This window comes from Mesoplodon densirostris, chromosome 1 (assembly GCF_025265405.1).
Source record: "Mesoplodon densirostris isolate mMesDen1 chromosome 1, mMesDen1 primary haplotype, whole genome shotgun sequence".
Taxonomy (NCBI): domain Eukaryota; kingdom Metazoa; phylum Chordata; class Mammalia; order Artiodactyla; family Ziphiidae; genus Mesoplodon; species Mesoplodon densirostris.
This window is the reverse complement of record NC_082661.1, coordinates 7,980,646-8,001,285: the sequence shown is the minus strand read 5'-3', so window position 1 is coordinate 8,001,285 and position 20,640 is coordinate 7,980,646. Positions and strand designations below refer to the sequence as shown.

The window sequence follows — 20,640 nt, the reverse complement described above, 5'->3', positions numbered from 1 at the left end:
GGAGTCTAGAATCTAGACCCTGGTTCCTTAAAGGAAGGTCTGTGGCCCAGCAGCTTGTTAGAAATGCAGAGTCTCAGGTTTCACCCGAGACCCACAGAATCAGAATATGCATTGTAATAATGTCCCCCAGGTAATTCACATGCACCTTAAAATTTGCGAAACACTGATCTAGATCTGAAGAGCAACAACATCAGCATTGCTTGGGATCCTGCTGGGAATGCAGGTTCTCAGGCCCGTCCCAGTCCCCCTGAATCCAAACCTGTATTTTAATAAGCCCTCCAGGTGATTCTAATGCGAACTAAAGCTGGAGAGACACTTCTGGATCAATGGATCTCTACTTTTTTTTTCACTAAGGCCCACCATGATAAGACAGAACTCCTTGGCTCACGTAGGCCTCCCTTGGTCTGGTTTCACTTTCCAGGGAAAACAGACTTTGGTCAGAATGAAGGGTCTCTGCGGGTAGTAGACACCTGCTAATCTTGCCTGCACGGTGTCTCTTCCTGGTTTCTTTCTCTTAGTCTTTTTGGGCTGCTAAAACAAAATACCACAGGCTCAGTGGCTTATATACAACAGAAATTTATTGCTCACAGTTCTGGAGGCTGGCAGTCCAAGATCAGGGTGCCAGCATGTTCGGGTTCTGGAGGGAACCCTCTTCCAGGTTGCAGACAGCCGACCTCTTACTGTGTCCTCACATGGTGAAAGGAATGAGCTAGCTCTCTGGGGTCTCTCTTTTTATTTATTTATTTATTTATTTATTTATTTATGGCTGCGTTGGGTCTTCGTTGCTGCGCGCGGGCTTTCTCTAGTTGCGGCGAGCAGGGGCTACCCTTCATTGCGGTGCGTGGGCTTCTCATTGCAGTGGCTTCTCTTGTTGCAGAGCACGGGCTCTAGGCGCGCAGGCTTCAGTAGTTGTGGAACGTGGACTCAGTAGTTGTGGCATGCAGGCTTAGTTGCCCCGTGGCATGTGGGATCTTTCCGGACCAGGGCTCGAACCCGTGTTCACTGCATTGGCAGGTGGATTCTTTTTTTTTTTTTTGGCTGCATTAGGTCTTCGTTGCTGTGTGTGGGCTTCCTCTAGTTGTGCTGAGCGGGGGCTACTCTTTGTTGCAGTGCGCCGGCTTCTCATTGCGGTGGGTTCTCTTGTTGCAGAGCACAGGCTCTAGGCACGCGGGCTTCAGTAGTTGTGGCATGCAGGCTCAGTAGTTGTGGCGCACGGGCTTAGTTGCTCCGCGGCATGTGGGATCTTCCCGGACCAGGGCTCAAACCCGTGTCCCCTGCATTGGCAGGTGGATTCTTAACCACTGGGCCACCAGGGAAGCCCTGGCAGGTGGATTCCTAACCACTGCACCACCAGGGAAGTCCCGGGGGTCTCTTTTATGAGGGCACTAGTCCCAATCATGTGGGCTCCAACCTCATGACCTAATCACCTCCCAAAGGCCCCACCTCCTAATACCATCACCTTAGGGGTTAGGATTTCAATACATGATTCTGTGAGAACATAAACTTTCAGACCATAACACTCTTGTTACAACACCCTGCCTTTTGCTGGGGACATTCCTCCCCCATTCTATGTGGCCGTGGTGAGGCTGTACTGAAGTGCCCCTCCTCGGCACCTAAGTCAGGCTGCATCATCACAGTACCTCTTCCCCCTGAACACAGACATTAAGGCCAGTCAGAGCTCTTTCTGCAACTATCAGGCCAAATTGAGGAAAATGTTCTTTACCATGTGGTTTACCCAGGGCTCTATGGCCTGGAACTGCCACAGTCCTCCCTCCCCACTGCCTAGAGAGAGCCTGGCCACACGGGGAGAAGGAAGTGGGCCCAGAGAAGAGAGCAGAGCCAGGACATGGAGAGTCAGAGGACCCAGAACTCCACCATTCGAGCCTCAGAACCAGCTACATCGGAAGCCATCATTGCTAGACTGGTTACAAGAGCCAATACATTCCTTTTAAATTTAAGCCATTTGCTGCTGGGTTTCTGTCACTGGCAACCAAAGAGTCCTAGCTAATACAAGCAAGTCTGGAAGGATTTTACACACGTCTACTACAGCAAAAGAGGCTTGGAAGGATTCATATTTAAGCTGAAATTCAGACATGATTTGTAGACTTATTATTGGAAATGTAAGAGGCCAAGCTCTTACATCCCTGAACACTGGAGTGTTAATGTGCCGCTTGACTAGCTCTGGCCCCAAAGATATAAACAAGAATCTGTTGGGTCTGGATTCTGGGGCAGCTTTTGTCTTTCCTGGTATAAAGGGCAAGACTCAGTTGTCAGAGGCCCTTTTCCCTTTTCCTTTCCTTTCTTTCTTGAAAGCAGACATGATGCCTGGGGGTACAGCAGACATCTTGACAGCATGAAGGTGAAAGCCTAAGGATGGTGAAGCAGAAATTTGGAAGTAGACTGTTTCCTGACGTTCCTGGGAACTGCTGTACCTGCCCAGGCCTGACTTCCTCTTGGCTTCTTGGTATTTGAGAAAGAGTAAGTCTATCTGGTTGAGCAACTATAGGTGGATTTCTGTTACGTGCAGCCAAAACAACTCTAACTTATACAATGCTCTTCTGTTACATCCAAAGAAAGGTCATGGACTTTTGGGTTAGGTCTGAGCCCACACTTAAGAGGGATCTGTTGCCTTGGACCAACATGTCATTCTTCAGGTGAGAGACTCGGGTCCCTGTGTTCATTTCCTATTATTGCTGTAACACATTACCACAAACTTAGTGGCTTAAAAAACACAAATTTGTCCTCTCACAGTTCTAGAGGCAAGAAGTCCTAAAATCAAGGTGTTCTCAGGGCTGTATTCCTCTGGAGGCTGTAGGGGAGAATCCATTTCTTCGCCTTTTCCAGCTCCTAGAGGCTGCCTGCATTTCGTGGCTCATGGCTCCTTCATATTCAAGCCCAGCAGCGTAGCATTTTCAAATCTCTCTCTCACCTCGGCATGACGTGTTGTCATGTCTCCTCTGACTCTTCTCCTGCCTCCCTCTTGCCTTTATAAGGACTCTTGTGATTAGATCGAGCCCATGTGGATCATCCTGGATAATGTCACATTTCCAGATCTTTAGCTTAATCACATCTGCAAAGTCCCCTTTGCCATGTGAGGTAACACACTCACAGGTCCTGGGAAGTAGGACGTGGGCACCTTCAAGGAGCCATTATTCTGTCTCCGTAATCTTAGATATAGAAAGTGATTTGCCCAAGGTCATGCCCAGCTAATGGGAGAGGGAGAACTACACATGGACTCACCACCACAGGCAGAAGTGCCCTTTCTCCTCTTCCTCTTTGGCATGAAGCTAAAGCCCAGCCATGCTTCAAGGTCCATTTCAGGCTGCCCCTCTGCTCAGAAACCACAGCTGCCCTCCACAGCCCCCAGAGTCCATCGTCTTGGCTGTGTCTGTCACTCACTGGCACTCTGCACACGTTTGATCAGTAATCTTAAAAGTGTACATCTTGTCCTCTGCCCAGTCTTGACTCAAAGGCAAAGATCACACTTTAGACCTTTTTGGACCCTGGGATCCACGGAGCCCACAGAGTTGAAGTTCTATACATGGGTGATGTATGGCTCATGATGATCCTGGTAGATTATCCAGACTGACTCACTCAGTTCCTGTACCACAGAATCTGGAATGCAAACACTGCATTTCCCAGACTCCCTTGCAGGTTGCACTAGGTTCCACCAAGCCAGACATGATGAAAGTGAGATGGTGACCATAGGTGGAGAGAGAGAATTCTCTGAAGGTATGGTGGGTGGATTTGGTTCTTTCGGGGCAGTACTATCAGGTCCCTGTCATCTTAAGTGCCAAGTGATGGGGCAGTATTCTCAGTGGAACAATGAAATTGGGCATTTCTCAGAGCTGCACGGCTCTTTGCTGTGCAGTACTTGAGCTTGGTTACCCAGTCCCCCTGGAAATCTGTAAGCTCCTTGATGTCTTGTATAAACATACCCCTCTAGCTGGAGAAGTTTCTATTGTCTGCAGCTAAGAACCATGATTTTTTAAAAAAAAATTATTTTATTTATTTATTTTTGGCTGCATTGGGTCTTTTTTGCTGTGTGTGGGCTTTCTCTAGTTGCGGCGAGCAGGGGCTACTCTTCATTGTGGTGCTCTGGCTTCTTACTGCGGTGAGAAATCCAAAATCTCACTGGACTAACACACTGCAATATTCCCATTTTCTTCTCAGCCATTCCTGTGCCTTATTTTTGTAGGCAGTGGTCTACATACAATTTTGCATTCTGCTTTTTTTTTTTTTTTTTTTTGGCTGCACCTCTCCGCGTGTGGGATCTTAGTTCCTCAACGAGGGATGGAACCCATGCCCCCTGCATTGGAAGCCGAGTCTTAACCACTGGACAGCTAGGGAAGTCCCTCTGCTTTTTCACACAATGTTATATCATGAGCGTTTTTCATGTTGTAACCTAGTCTTCCTTTTTTCATGGCATAATATTTCTGTCAGTAGCCATCTTATCACTTCTTGAACAATTCCGGTCCCTGAACATTTATTTTTCTTCCAGCTTGTTTTGGCATCATAGCTTACACTTCAGACATGTCTTTAGAGATTCGTTACCTTATCATTGCTTCTCAGATGCGCAGCATTGTCCAGTCTGTGGGCCCAACTATCTCCATTGCTTTTAGGAGTGTCATCGGGCCACAGGAAAACACCAATGAAGGTCTTGCCTGTTCTCTTTAATTTTTGTTACTTTTCCGGTTGCCTCCTCGTCCCAATCTGCCTTGCTTTAATTTTTAGGGAGGTTGACCCTTTATCCACTGATCTCCAGGTGAAAAGGCTCCCAATTTGGGGGAGCGTGACTCGGGAGTCGGGAAGCAGCGCCCGTCTTGCCGGGTTTGCGCCCGGCCACGCCCCACCGGACCAGCTCTGCCCCGCCCCGCCCGCGGGACTACACTTCCCAGGCACCCCTACGCGGCGAGCACGGCCGCAGCTTCCAGCAGCCGGCTGGGGCCGAGGCGCAGGAGAGACGCAATGGCTGCGTGGGGCGAGCGGCTGGCCGGCGTGCGCGGGGTGCTGCTCGACATCTCAGGCGTGCTGTACGACGGCGGTGAGGGCGGCGGCGCGCCGATCCCAGGCTCTGTGGAGGCGCTGGCGAGGTGAGTGGGCCGCGCAGGCCGCCTGGAGCGCCCGGCGCTGTGCTCAGCCGGGTCCTGTGGGCCGCTGCCGGGGGGCGGGGCGGGGCTGCTGCTCTGGCCCCGCCCCGCCCGGCGAGCGGAGGGCTGGTCCCGGGAGCCTCGCGCTGCAGCCCCCGGGTGTGCCAGGCATCCGGCGTCCCTGGGTGAGCACCGGGCCTCGGCTGGTTAGAGTTGCGCCCCTGTCCAACAGGGCAGCCCTGCTCCTTACCTTTGAGCGCTTGGAATGTGGCAAGTCTGAATTTAGATGTGGCGTGAGTGTACAACCCACACCGGATTTCGAAGACTTAGTGAGAAAAAATGTATAAAGTTCATTGTATTGTTTTATACTGGTTACATATTGAAGTGATAGTAATTTGAATATGTTAGCTTAAATAAAATATATTAAATCAATTCCACCTTCTTCTTTTAACCTTTGTTAATGTGGTTACCAGAAAACTTTAAGTTACATACGTGGCTGGCATTGTAATTCAGTTGGACTGCCTTGACTATCTGCTTAGACGGTAGGAGGGCGTCTTGCCACCAAGTCTTGTGCACAGAGGACACTGCCAGGACCACTGTTGGCACCACTGGGCCCTGGGCTTTGTAATTGCCACTGGCATCGCAGAACCAGAGGGTAAGAGGGGGCATGGGGTGAAGTGGAGGAGGAAGTGCCTTCCATCTGAAGGGGACAGTGGCTGCAAAGCCTGAGGCGGAGGAGAGCTCGGAGGAGAGCTCGGCAGATCGCTCGCACTCGGAGCTGAAGAGCGAGTCGGGACTAGCGAGGGTGAGCATGGCTACAGCAGGCAGGGACTTGAGGGTCACAGAGAGCTGTCTGGATTCCATACTGGGTGCAATGAGAAGTCACTGAAGATTTTAGGCAGGAGTGTCGTGTGATCTGATTTATGTTTTCAAGACATTTAAATGTAGAAAGTGAAACCATATAAGTAAATGAAAACAGGAGAGATTCCCTTTGAAATCTTGGAGTAGGAGAATACCTTTGTAGCTAGGCCTCAAAATCTAGAAATCGACAACAACAACAAATCAACAGCCCAATAGAAAGATGCACAAAGGATATAAGCAACTCATAGGAAAGGAAAACAAATAGAAACATGAAGGAAAAGCATAGGAAAGATGCTCAGCCTTACGTGAATAAGAGAAGTGCAAAGTAAAACTATCCCGAGATGCCTTTTTTCATCAATTGGAGAAAATTGGCCCAAATCCACAACTTTGGGAACGCCTTCTCTTGGTGAGAGTCTGTGGAAGCAGACCCTGTCTTATATTGCTTGTGGAAGATGCATTTGGCGTTATCTATCAGCGTACCGCCTCATACAGGAGAAATGACGTAGGTGGGAGGTCATTCATGGCAGCGCCTTGAGGAATAGTAAAAGACTGGAAACAGCTCAACTATCCATCGCTAGGGGAGCATTACAGTCTATCCTTCTACACAGTGGAATTCCATGCTGCCTAAAAAAGAACGAGCATGCCTGCCATGTAGACGTGCTGTCAGTGAAGACAGGATGTACACTGTGCCGTCTTTTGGGTGGAAAAGGCAGAAATGCAAGCATGTATTCCTGCTGGTGTGTTTGTATAAGGAAACTGGGGGGAAGAGCTTCAACCTGTGAAGAGCTGGAAGGCAAGTGATTGGGGAGAACTAGGTGGTTGGGGGTAGGGATGGGAGCAAGGCTCTTCCCTCGGTAACTTTGTATATAAAGTTGGTTTTTTTTGTTTTTTTTTTTTTTTTTGCGGTAAGCGGGCCTCTCACTGTTGTGGCCTCTCCCGTTGCGGAGCACAGGCTCCGCAGCGCAGGCTCAGCGGCCATGGCCCATGGGCCCAGCCGCTCCACCGCATGTGGGATCTTCCCAGACCGGGGCACGAACCCGCGTCCCTTGCATCGGCAGGCGGACTCAACCACTGCGCCACCAGGGAAGCCCTATAAACATTTTTTAAAGTTTTGAACCATGTGGATATATTTCCCATTCAAGATATCAAATTACAAATACTTTGTCAATTTTGTCTCAAAAAGTGCTGGAAAAAAATACTGCACCAGAAAAAAAAATATTTTAAGAAGATCTCTGGCTGCAAAGTGGAGAGTGAGCTGGCAGTGGGGCAGACGGCCGGGCTCCAGAGGAAACGGGAACAGCCAGTTGGGAGACCCTTGTGTGGTCCAGGGAGACATGATAGGACGTGGGCTAGGGGGCGGCAGTGGAGATGAAGAGAAGGGGGTGAATTAGATGTTTTGGGAGTAGGACCAATGGGACCTGCCTATGTATTGGATATTGCGGGGAACAGGGAGAAGATGAAATAAAGAATGGCTCCGCTGTTGGACTGGAGCACCTGAGGGGATGGAGAGGGCCGCAGAGGGGTGCACGCAGGTGCCACGATGGCCCTTGATGCAGTGCTTGGCACACAATACACGCCATGAGTATGACAGTTAAGCGTCACATCCCATGTTTGTTTGTTTGTTTGTTTGTTTTTGTGAAAAAGACAAACTTTATGGAGCCCCCAGCACTCATTCTCTTTCTCCTGCACAGTCTTGGTTCCCCGGAGACACCCAGTCCGGCGGGCAGCAGTGAGACCCACTTTCTGGCCAGCAGAGGCATCTCTGAGGATGGTAGAGGGTTTGCCGATGTGGTGGTGGTTGCCACCTCCGAAGGGATGCTCAGCAGGGTTCACGGCCACACCCCGCACGCATGGCCAGCAATTCCTCTTTGCCTTATACTTGTGGTAGGCACGGCTGGCCTTCAGAATGGGCTTGTCAACGCGGCCACCTCTAGCCACCACACCGACCACAGCTCTGTTGGTGGAGGAGATGACCTTCTTGGAGCCCAAGGGCAGCTGCACTCTGGTCTTCTTTGTCTCAGAGTTGTGGGAGATGACAGTCACATCGTTCCCAGAGGCTCTGGCCAGCTTGCCCCAGTCACCAGGCTTCTCCTCCAGACAGCACACGATGGTGCCCCCAGGTACGGTACCCCCGGGAGCACATTGCCGATGCTGAGCTGGGCCTGCTCGCCGCAGTACACGAACTGGCCGGTGTGGATGCCCTCGGTGGTGATGAACATCTCTGTCCGCTTCTTAAAACGGTATGGATCCCAGAAGACCACCTTGGCAAGGGGCATGCTGCAGCCCGGGTCGTGGATGATGTCCTTCACGGTACCCTTGACGTAGCCGTGTTGCTTGGCAAAGTCCACGGTGTGCAGAGACGTGGCGTCCTTTCGGTGCTTCACGTGCACCTGGAACGTGGAGCCGGCGCCCTTCCTCAGCCCACAGATCCCGCGGCCCATGGCAGCAGTGTGCTGAGGAGCGAGGCCAAAAGAGCACGTCCCATGTTAATATAGGAATTCCTGTTGTACGTGCTTTTAATTTTTTAAAAATCAGGGCCACTTAAAAAAAAACAACTTTATATTGAAGTAAAGTACACATCTGTTCTTCTATTGAGGGGGTGTAGTTTCCCGTTTTCAGTTATTTTGAATAGTGCTGCCATGAACATTCTAGAACATGTCTGGTGAATGCATGGGTGCATTTCTGCTGGGTACAGACCTCGGAGTGGGATTGCTGGTCATAAGATAGGCATATGTTCATTGCTAGAAGACGCTGTCAAATCGTTTCCCAAAGTGGTATATGTGAGAGTCCCCGTGGCTCTGTGTCCTCACCAACACGTGGGTTTGTCAGTCCTTTGCATTTTATTTATTTATTTAAACTAATTTACATTTTCATTCATTCTTAAAAATTTTTTTAAGTTAATTAATTAACTATTTTTGGCTGCTTTGGGTCTTCATTGCATGCAGGCTTGCTCTAGTTGCGGCGAGCGGGGGCTACTCTTCCTTGTGGTGCGTGGGCTTCTCATTGCCTTGGTTTCTCTTGTTGCGGAGCACGGGCTCTAGGCATGCGGGCTTCAATAGTTGTGGCACGTGGGCTCAGTAGTTGTGGCTCGCGGGCTCTAGAGTGCAGGCTCAGTAATTGTGGCGCACGGGCTCAGTAGTTGTGGCTCGCGGGCTGTAGAGTGCAGGCTCAGCAGTTGTGGTGCACGGGCTTAGTTGCTCCGCGGCATGTGGGATCTTCCCGGACCAGGGCTCGAACCCTAACCTATACCCTATACCCTATATTCGTACCCTAACCTATACCCTAAACCTTACCCGTTTGCTCAACCCTAACCCTAACCCTAACCCTAACCCTAACCCTAACACTAAACCTTACCCTAACCCTGCATTAGCAGGCAGATTCTTAACCACTGCACCACCAGGGAAGTCCCGAAGTCCTTTGCATTTTAGCAGGGTCATTTTTGCCTCAAAACCTGAGAAATAAAGTAGGTCAAGCATATGGACAGAGCCTCGGTCCCTCCCCATCTACCTTCTGCTGAGGAGCACAGAGTGGATTCAGCAGTGGCTTTGGAATAGGTAGGGCTGATTGTGAGCCCCTGTTTCCAGTCAGTAATGTGGGTCTGGTGTGCACCCCTCCCGGGCCAGTGAGGCTCCAGGCGTCTCCCAGCAGCAGCAAAGGTGGCAGCTCTCAGAGTGCTTCCTCTATGCTGGGCGTCCCCGTTTATGTCATGTAGTCCCCCTAACAGCGTGGGGGTGGGAGGAGGTTATCTCCCTCAATCAGCTGAAGCCACTGCGGCTCAGGGCTTGCTAGGGTCTCAGCTGGGATGGCCCAGGGACCATGGGAACCCAGGTGTGCGTGACTCCTAACCGCTGTGCTGGACCCATACTTAGAGTCCTTTGAGGGAGAAGCAGGCATTGGAAGAGGTCAGGGGCTTCTCTCTAGCAGTCTCCCCTGGGTGATGCTCCCCCTGATACACTGTCCAACAAACACCTGCACACATTCCAGGCTGTGACTCGAAGGAGGGTGATCCCTGGTCCTTTAACCTCTGTGGGTTTGGCGCTGGCATCTTCCAACAGATCCCCGGGAGTTGTTTGTCCTGATTTGCTTTAATTCAACTGATTTATCTAGCTGGAGTGTCTTTGGTAGCAACTACACTGTATAAATCTAGCAGCGGTATAATAACCGGATATACTAACAGTCCTAAAATACATCCCAGACAGTTTTGTAGCTGAGAGAGGGGAGAAGTGCCTTCCCCATAGTGTGTGGGACTGTTTCCGGTGAGGGGACGTAGTTCTCATTATATCAGGGGAGTTGATCGTCCTGGAGGATGAGGCCTGGCCCCTCTGAACCCTCCCCGGGACTCCATGCTACAGGACCGCGTCCCTGTGCCTTTTCCTGCTCCACCAGGGCCTTCCCGAGTGACCCTTGTGGCCCCTTCTCTCCCTCTGCCCACTTCACCCCCTTGCTCCCAGTTATACAGACTTTCGGGGGGTTTTCACTGACTAGCCCCTTAGCAGCCCAACACCCGCAGAGCCTGGGCCCTTCACGCTGCGGCACCCTCTGGCTCTCACCCACGTTCCTTTTCTCTCTTCAGCTCTTGTGCTGGCTCTTTAAAGACTAGGCCCCTCCACCTAGGCCCGGCCTCCAGTGGCCAGCTGATCACACTCAGGCCCAAGGAAGCCGCCCATGCCCTCCTGTGGGGCCCCCGGAGCCCAGCATCCAGACCCTCCTGGCAGTGAGTGTATGTGGGCAACTTCCCCCAGTAAAATCTGCCTGCTTTTGGAGTTTCCCTGGGGATGTCAGACTTGGGGACACGGCTCTTTCCCGGGCCAGGCCCTGCTGGCCAAGGTGAATAACGCCAGGCTTCCACCCCTTTTTGTAGTTTTTGCAGCCACAGCCTGTACTCTGTGGCCTCCTTGATATGCAAGGCTGGCTTTGAAGTCACAAGGGAGCTCAGAGGAAGTTCCCAGGGTGAGAGCAGTGCTGCAGAGGGGCAGCGTGATGGGGGTCCCGGGGCCCTGGGGGACGTTTGCCTCCATGGCATCTCCCCAGTGCCATGGGTTCCCAAACAGCACCTTCTGTTCTGGGAACCCCGGTGGGGTTCACCACTTCTCTTCCTAGACTTTCTGTGGTGACAGGTGTCCTCAAGTTTTTGGAAAGTTTCCCACCTGTTTGGGGACACAGAGCACATGGGGAGTATTAGCTCTGCTTTTTAAAACAATACAGACCACCATAATAGCAGTCACTGATGATCAAGCTACCTTCACAACCAGCGCTTTTCAAAGCCGGGACAGAGACTCAAAGCCGGGACAGAGACTCAGAGAGATTTGGGAAGTGGCCAAAGTGGAGAAAGTGGCTGGGCCAGGGTTCCCTCCCTTCCTGCCCCCTGTCCCCCGCCCTGCCCCGGTCCACCTGACTCCAAGCCCCAGTTTTCCCCGCAATACCACACTGCTTCTCATTAAAGATGCACTTGTTCATTCATTCACTCACCCAACAAATATTTATCGAGTGTTTCTTTTATACTAAAAACACCGCTGTAGGCATTGGGACAAGGGGCAGTGAGTGCGGCAGATGGAAGTCCCTGCTCTCGGGAAGCTGACCGTCCAGTATGGGGAGAGCAGTGTCAACAGCACCCGGAAAGGCTAGTGTCAGGTGGAGAGAGACTGAGCCGCCAGGGAGATGGGGAGCCGGTGATGTGTGAGCTGGGCTCTGCAGCTGTCATCTGGGCCAGGAATGTCCCAGATTGGAGAACAGGAGGTCCAGGCTTCCTGGAGCCGCTGGGCACGGTGCTGGCCAGGTGGAGCCCTCTTACTGTGCTAGGACTTGGGGGTGGGCGTGGTCATGGGACATCTGTAACCGGCCCGGGTCCCCCCATCAGGCCCTTTATTGGAGTCCATTCTTGGGCAGTTGGGCTCCCCGAGGGGAGCCATTCAGAGGCAGGGCTGGGCACAGCGGGGGCTGCAGGGGCCGGCCCCCGAGCTGGTCAGCACAAAGGGGGGCCCCAGAGGCATCTGCATGTGAAAGGCGGGTGGGCATTTACTGCATCCTGTCTCGGGCCACTAAAGCACATCTGCTGGGCCCAGCCCGGCCCAGCCTTTTTGCGGCCGGCGGAAGGAAGCAGGCTCGGCCTCGGCCCAGGGCAGCCTCATAAAGCAATTCCCACCCAGGACGACCAGACCCGCGACCCATCCCTCCAGTGGGCACCAGGAGCCCTGGGACCCTGTTGTTACTCGGGCCCCTCCCAGCAGGTCTTAGAGCCAGAGGAACAGGGCCAGGGAACTTGTCTGAAGTGCGGCCTAGGACCAAGGCCCTCCTTGATGCTCGGCCACCCTGGCTCCACCGGGCCCCAGGGACACAGCCGCCCACGAGTGACTGTGAGATAGCTGGGAGCCTCTCCCTGCGTTGCCTCGTCCCATCCCCCATGTGGCCCAGCACCTGCCAGAGGAGGCCCTTAAGGCTATCAGAGGGGGCGGGCCGTTATGTTTGAGTTCATTTAGGCCAACAACAGCTTTCCTGACTCACCCTGGACCTTGGACAAGGTGTGTTTGCTGAGAATGCCCTGTCACTTGTGCTGCGTTTCCTCTCTGCGGGTGAACTAGGCTGACTTCAGAGTTGGGGGCCAGGTGAGAGAACGATGCTCTCTTCCCAGGCGGAGTACTGGTTTCATAACATCCACAGTTTAGGCTTCCCAAGGCAGAGGTGGCTTCCTTCTTGTAAACCATCCCACTAGCGCAGGAACGTACTAAGTAAAAAGTCCGAATCCTCATCCCCAGCCCCACCCTAGTCATTGCCCCCAGGGGGACCCTGTAGCTTCTTCCACGCCTTTTCCTCTGTGTTTCCCCCAAAGCGCAGGAGATTCTAAGAAGCCTCCCCTCCCCTTGCTGGCTCTCGTCCAGTTCCATGGTCCCCCCATCACACCCCCCACGACCCCCCACTCCTTGGGCAGCACTGCTGCTCAAGAAACATGTTCTGTTGGTTCACAGGTCACTGGAGGCTGGAGTTCCCCGCAGATCCCGAGCCAGTGGTCTCAAACTTATGTTGCCTCAGAGCATTTACCTCCTAAATGAAATCTGAGGTAGAATCCCCCCAGTTTTAAAAACAGATAAAAGAGCAATGTTTGAATGGTGTGTATTTTCTCTGTTCAAATCTGCAATACCGATTATGAGGTCAGTCAGTGAAAATGATGAAAGTGTCTTTTTTTTTTTTGGCCACGCCCCACGGCAGGCGGGTTCTCCACCAGGAATCAAACCCGCGCCCCCTGTAGTGGAAGGCGGAGTCTTAACCACTGCGGCTGCTTTCCACTAGCTATTTTACATTTGGCAGTGTATATATGTCTATGCCACTCTCTCACTTTGTCCCAGCTTACCCTTCCCCCTCCCCGTATAGCACAGGGAGATCAGCTCGGTGCTTTGTGACCACCTAGAGGGGTGGGATAGGGAGGGTGGAAGGGAGGGAGACGCAAGAGGGAAGAGATATGGGAACATATGTATATGTATAGCTGATTCACTTTGTTATAAAGCAGAAACTAACACACCATTGTAAAGAAATTGTACTCCAAAAAAGATGTTAAAAAAAATAACAGTACTAAAGTCTGGGGCAGTGGACAGCTCAACAGTACATATGTGTATAATTTTATATTTGTGGCTAGAAACAACCTGCGTGTCTATCAGGAGGGGACAAGGGAATAAATTATGGTTTATCCAGACTGCAGAATATTCCTCGGCAGTTAAAAAAAGTGACGTAGCTCTGTTTGGTGTTGACATTAGTTTATATGAGGTGAATGTTGCATATAGTCCGTGAAAAAGTTGCAGAGTAATGTGTGTGAAATACCATTTTTGGGGCCTCCCTGGTGGCGCAAGTGGTTGAGAGTCCGCCTGCCGATGCAGGGGATACGGGTTCGTGCCCCGGTCTGGGAGGATCCCATATGCCGCGGAGCGGCTGGGCCCGTGAGCCATGGCCGCTGAGCCTGCGCGTCCGGAGCCTGTGCTCCGCAACGGGGGAGGCCACAACAGTGAGAGGCCCGCATACCGCAAAAAAAAAAAAAAAAAAAAAAAAAAAAAATACCATTTTTGTTCTTAGAGTTAAAGGAGGCACAACCGCCCTCAGGTAGAGTAAAACAGAACTGTGACCCCGACTTGCGTGGAGGGAAACCGAGGGGCATTGTTGTGAAGCCACCCACGGCTCCACTGTCATGACAAGGGTTGTTTCTGGGTTTCTGATCTCAGCCTCGGTGGGCAGCGGTCACCCTATGGAAATCAAGGGCAGCCAGGCTGGGGGCTCTGGAGCAGAGTGAACGGTTTATCCCAAAGATACTGCCTCTGGTAGGAAGGCCCTGGCTGATCAGCAGGTGAGCATGGCACGCGTCACTCATGGAGCCCACAGGCGGAGTCCTGATCCCCCAGCCCCCCAAGGATATACAGAGAAGCCGTATTGGCAAAGCCCTGCCCGGGCCCTGCCTGTGGCGGTGTGCAGGGTGATTTCCCACCACCCTGGGGCTGGCAGGATGCAGCCTTGTTTATAGAGGAGGAATAGGACTTGCTCAAAGCCACCTCAGGGGGAAGGAGAGTGGTGCTGGCCCCTAAAAGAAGGTAGGTGTCAGCTCTTGTGGGCGAGGACCTGGGTTTCGAGTCCCAGCTCTGCCCTGTGGTTGTCATGTGGTCTTGGGCAAGTTCCTTAGCCTTTTTGTGCCTCAGTTTCCTCTCGTGGGGAGCTGTTGTAACTACTGTTGGGGCCCCCTCTGCCCTGGGTGCTCCGGGATGTCTGCCAGGATGAGCCAACGCAGGTTTACCCCAGGTTCCCTTTGCTGGGTTGAACTTTGCCCTCTTTCTTAATGGTGGCCCCGGGCGAAGCTCTCTGGGCTCCGTCCAGCAGGCCTCCTTCACCAGCTGGCTCCTCCGGATGTCCCAGTTCCCTGGGCATCTGTCTTCTTGTCCGACTACCTGCCTCGAGGGCCCAGATGTCCCCAGCACCCAGCCCCGGGCCTGCCAGAGGTGTGGTTGTCGTGGTCACCACCATCATCTTCACTGCCATTCACTGGGTATTTGCAACATGCCGGGTGCTTCAGGACAGTCCTGTCAAGTAGCTACTACAGATGTGGAAACTGAGGTTGGAGAGGGTTAGGTGACAAGCCTTGGTCACACAGGGACGAGCTGGCAGAGGTGCTGAGGGTGTGTCTGCTTCCCGAGCCGGGCTCCCACCTTACCCAGAATGCCTGGCTCTGTCCCCTGCAGCGCCCAGCACTTGACCAGCCTGCGACCACGTCCGGGGAGGACTAGCTGGTGGCTAACCTTCCAAGGCTGGGGAGTGGACCCGAGAACCCATGGCTCCCAGAAACGTGCCCTTAGGTTCCTCGTATCCCTCTGGGTCTCAGTCTCCCCCTCTGCGAAAAGAGCCACTAGGTTGGATAATCTCCAAGGTCTCCTCTGGTTTCTAGATTCCCATGCACTTCATTCTACATTGAATTTATTAGTAACTAGTAAAGTGATGTTGTGAGCTCAGCGTGTCCCTTTGATCCGAGCTCAGAGGCCCAGGCAGGTCAGAGAGAACATACTGGATGGCGGGTGTGGCAGCCACGGGTGTGGAAGGTGTGCCACGTGTTTCGTAAGGGCCCTGGCTTCAGGCCTGCCTGACGTCTGTCTGACCTCGTTGCTGTCCCCCTGAGTTCGCTGGCTGGCTAGCCCGGACTGAGAGGCTCAGCCAGGGCCACCTCCATGCGTCACCACTGCTCTTGTTCTCTTCTCTCCGTCCAGACTTTGGACTCTGTTTCTTGCCTGGACTCTGACGCCACAGTCTGCCCAGCAGAGTGTCCGGTGGAGAGTGGGGAGGGACCTCCAGGGACCTAGCGGCTGTCTGTCAGCCTGGCCAAAATGTCTCCTCTGGTGGGTCGGTGGAAAGACGGAGGGGATGCCGCAGACCCAGCCAGAGCTGCTGGCCAAGGCCTTACCGGCGTCCCTCAGCATGCGCGGCCCCGTGGTGATGCCAGCACAGGACAGGGCTCATGGCGCGTCCTCTGTGCCCCACCCTGGAGAGCCAGAAGGCTAGGCGCTCCTGTTACCCCATTTCGTGGTTGGGACTCAAGACTCCCAGGAGTCTGGCCCATGGATGCCTGGCCAAGGGCACGTGCAAGGTGCAGGTGCCGGACCGCAACTGGGGAGCCATGGGGCAAAAGCCCTTCTGTTGCTGCTCCAGCCAGAAGGCATCTCCCTGCCCCTAAGCTGAGGCCCTACATCAGGGCACATGGGGAGCTGGACCTGGTCCCTCTCAGAATCCACGTGGGCGCCCCTTGGTGTGTGTGTGACTATATTTTTCTTTCTTTCTTTCCTCCTTCCCTCCCTCCCTCCATCCCTTCCTTTATGACTGTATTTTTCTACCGCAGAACTGCCCCTGCTCTGTTCATGGGCTCCTGTGTGACCTTCTATTTTTTAAAAAGTGGGTTCTTAGAACAAATAGGCACTTTGCGAGTTTCAGTTTTCCAAATGTGTGTTTTCAATCTCTGTGGCTTTCTAAAAGGAAAGCAGCCACAGATCTCAAAATCAGTGGCCGGCGCTGCCGTGGAGCCCTGCTAGGGAACGAGACCTTGATGCTGATAGACGGGGAGGCTGAGGCTGATGTTCTCTGAGGGTCTCGGCTGGGCGCTGCCGCCTGATTTTTGGTTCATAATGACCCCCCGAGGTGTTGTGGGTGTTCTTTCCTCCTCTGGGAAGCTGAAGCATATCTGCAGCTGTGGCCATTTCAGTAGTAACAGGGGCCTCTTCCGCATCAGGTAGCGTCTTGAGTTGTAGCCCCAGGGGCAGAGCGGGCGTGGGTAGGGAGGCAGCAATGAGGGGAGACGCCCCTCTCCTCCCCTACACCTCCCTTCCCTCCTGGCATGAGCTCCTTCTGTCTCAGGAGAGGATTCCAGGCTACTTGACCTAGAGGTGGCTCTGGTAGGAGACCAGAATTTCAGCCCAGGGTGGGCCTGTGGACCTCACACAGCTCTTTTGAAGACCAGCCCAGGGATGAGCAAAATCAGAAACAATAAACCCTGCCTCCTCTGCAGTGGGGGAGAAGTCACCCGTCCCCTCTGGGTGCTGACCTCATTTGTCACTTCACGTTTCACCTGCCAGCTTGCAGCCTCACCTTCCCACCCAGGAGCCCACCCAGCCTGAGGGTTCCTCCCCGTCGCCGTCCTATTGGGTTCCCTCCCCCGGGGGTGGGGGGTGGGATTTGGAGTCGCCATCAGCCTGGCCTCCCAGACCCTCCACACATGCCCCCTGTGTAGGACCCAGCCCGTGCCCCTCGGAGCCCCACGTGGGCGCAGGTGGTGAGCGCAGGGGAGGGGACGTTGTGGCAGCCGCCATGGGCCCCACTGCTTTGTCACAGGGTGGCTGGGGCGAGGTGGGTGAGTGCCCTGCCTGCTCTGGGCAGTTGGGGCAGGTAGAGCGGGGAGGAAAGTAGGTTGGGGGAGCCTGCCCGCCGGCCACTGGCCGGTGTTCTCGGCTCACGTTCAGTGAGCACTTACTGTGGGCCAGGCCCGAGCAAGCACACTGCAGGTCTCACTGGAGCCTCACAAGGTGAGGCTGTTATCGTCCCCATTTTCCAGATGAGGAAACTGAGCCACAGAGAGAAGAAACAGCTTGTGGAGGTCCCACAGCCATTAAGTGGCAGAACCGGGACCAGCCCACAGTCATCAGGCTCTGAAGCACTTCCTGGTCGCCTCTCGGCCACCTGGCCTCCGCTCAGTGTTAGCGCATCTGTCTTAGGCATTTGTTCCTCAGCCTGCGGAAGGCGTGACTCGATCCTCACCCTTGTGCCTGGGCCCATCCTCCGGCTCCACTGTGCTTTCTCTTCTGGACTCTTTAACACCCTTGCACCAGGAAGGATCAGAGACGGGCACTGGAGCAGTGCCGTCCACAGGCGGGGTCGGCCGTGAGCGTGGGGTTTCTTCCTGAAGCTCTCTGGGAAGCAGAATGACTTGGTTCCATTACCAGGTGGGCCCATCAAATCCGGAATTTGGATCAGTTAAGTGCTTCTCATAGAAAAGCACTGCTGTGCTTCAAGGGCTGTGAAAGCCAAGTGGGAAGAGGATGGGCTCTGCCCGGGCAGGGGCCGGGGTCTGGGGGGCTTCCTGGAGGAGGAGACATATGAACCAGGCTTTGACGGATGGGTAGGATTTGGCCATAGGGGAGGGTGAAGGCAAAGACTCAGGGTGATGAGAGGGTCTTCAGGGTCAGATGAAGGTGACAGATGGCTGGGGTGGGGTGGGGTGGGGACCAAGCTAGGAGGGGCCTTATTCAGTACAGCCTCCTCGCCCCCTACCCAGCCCCTCTTCGGCGAGCCCAGAGGGCATCAGGCTGTGGAGCAATGCCAAGGTCAGTCAGGATGTCCAATAATCGTCCTAGCCCTCTACCTGCTACGAGCGGTAATGAGAAGGTTTCCATTATTTTCGGGTGAGCGCCCCCGGCAGATGCCGACAGCCAGCAGATGTGTGAGGTCCGAGGTGATTTGCAAGGGACCAGTTCATGTGATGCTCGGTAATTGCATCAGGCGACGTTGTCACTCAGAGCTTGTCCTGGCCTCCGGGATGAGGTAAAGGTCAGTTCAAAGAGCCGTTGCGGCCACGGGAAGTAGGGGCAAGTACCCACCCTCTCGGGGGGTCTGGGGACGGTGCAATGGACTGAGGCCGTGGTCTCAGAGGGGCCGTCTGGCCGGAGCCCGGCTCTGGGCTGCCAGGACCCTGCGGTAGGCCCCCTGTGCCCAGGGTTCTTGGGTGTCAGGAGATGGGGTGACATGGCCTGTCCTGGATCTGGGCCCAGTCCGATGTTGAAATCCTTTGGATTCACTCCCCTTGGGAGGCCCTTTGCAGACTGTGCTGTGGCCCTGAAGCCACGCCTGGCTCCGGCTTTCCTGACATTGGATTCGTGTGTTCCAGGCCTCCCGAGGCTGAATCTGACCTCTGGCAGCAGACCCTTCCAAGAGATGCCGAGGCTTTGGTTCCTTGGCTGTCTTAGTCTGCCATAACAGAATACCGCAGCCTGGGGGCCTAAGCACGGAGGTTTAGCTTCCCACAGTTCTGAAGCTTAGGCATCCGAGACCGAGGGGCCGGCAGGGTGGGTCTCTGGTGAGAGTCCTCTTCCTGGCTTGCTCGGTGGCCCGCCTTCTGCCATGTCCTGACACGGCCTCTTCTCTGTGCTCGCAGAGGGATCTCTGGTGTCTCTTGCTATAAGGACACTAATCCTGTCACGTCAGGGCCCCACCCTTCTGCCCTCACTTAACAACCTCCTGAGGGAGTCGACCTACGATTTTGTGGGAGGGACACAAGTCAGCCCACAGCCCTGGCCATTCAGGGCCTCCCCTTCAGTGCTGACCCACCTTCTCACACTCTGTCCCCTGTGCACACACAGATGTGCCCCATGCACACCCTTCCCCACCCTGGGAAGGTGTCAGCTTCCTGCCCAGCAGAGACGAGCTGGGCCTGCCCCGGCGGGTGCCTCCCTTACTGGGGAAGCACCAGCATCTCCCTGCCCTGGGCCAGAGCCTGGGCCGCCACCTTGTAGCCAGCCGTGGGCCCGTGGGCCCTGCTGCTTACAAGCTGAGCGACCTTCTCAGGTCTCTGCCCCCCAGAGCCTCTGTTCTGTCGTCTCTGGAACGGGGACCGTGGCTCTTGCCTCCTCAGCTTGCTTTCTCAACATGTGCTTAGGGCCCCCTGTGCTCCAGGCACCGGGCCCTGGGGGGGTGCATGTAGGGGGCTCTGCCCTTAGGGGGTGAGGATGAAATCAGATCATGGATACTGAGCCCCAAGGCAAGGTCCAGTGTACTGTTGTATTCATACTTCACGATTTTAATAATAATAATGAACACTTCTGTTATTTTTAGTAATTAAGAAAAATGAAGAGAGGACCTGGGACTCGTGCCAGAAAGTCAAAAGGGGGTGCGGTCAGGGTCACGAATGGAGAGAACCACAGGGAGGGGCCTTCCCCCAGCATGTCCCACCACTTTCCAGGGACTGATTCAATCCTAAAACGAGTACTTTGATTTTAAAGCATGTGTTTTGGATGAACTTATGTTGTATTTCAAAGGAGAACAGTGGCTGAAGTGTCCTGAAGTGAGTTCTGTTACTCATTTTTTTATGGGCATCGAAGTTTTGTTTGGAATAGCAGATGTGAGGCACTGTCATCTCACTGTCACACCGATTGCTCACTGTTCTGAGAAGGTCACATCATAATCCATTAGCAATAATTAGTCCCCCGGCACCCCCTGCCTTCTTCTCTCAACTGCTCCATTAACTTGAGTGCGATCGCACATCCCGGGCACCAGTCAATGAAGATCTGTCCGTAATGTACAAGGTGATGCTATTAGTTACAATGTATTAACTGCCTAATTTAAAAATACAAAAGCTGTCTTTATGAAGGGCAATTAACCACTAAACGTAATTGATAATTCATAACCCCCTGATTAGGAAAGACAAATACTAAGAAAGAATTGATTACGACACTGTCAGCCTCTCTGTCTACGTTCGCCCTGTTGTCAGTAGATCTGCCAGTTTTTTTTCCAAATCACACCTGTCCGTTCCAGTGCTCAGAGGGTCTGAAAGCTCACTGTAACGTGGGAATGCGTGTCTTCACCACTGAATCCTGTCTGTTTCCGTCAGGGCACCCTTGGGGGAAGCAGTAGGTGTGATCCTAAGGAAGGGTCCCTCTCACCAGCTGTCATCTGGACTTCCCATCACTCA

The 20,640-nt window shown here is 53.6% G+C and overlaps 1 protein-coding gene across 4 annotated transcripts in view; it reads left to right on the top strand.

The window, feature by feature from the left end:
* The first annotated feature begins 4,908 nt into the window (after positions 1-4,908).
* Positions 4,909-20,640, top strand: part of LHPP (phospholysine phosphohistidine inorganic pyrophosphate phosphatase) — a 141,144-nt gene continuing 125,412 nt past the window's right edge. For 3 of the 4 annotated variants that reach the window (XM_060098445.1, XM_060098447.1, XM_060098444.1), the window contains exon 1: positions 4,909-5,093. In XM_060098445.1, coding sequence (XP_059954428.1) covers positions 4,969-5,093 — 125 coding nt within the window. In that variant the 5' untranslated portion in view covers positions 4,909-4,968. Of the gene's footprint in view, positions 5,094-7,642; positions 8,477-20,640 lie in introns of those variants that run through there. The other variant, XM_060098446.1, reaches the window with a different exon arrangement.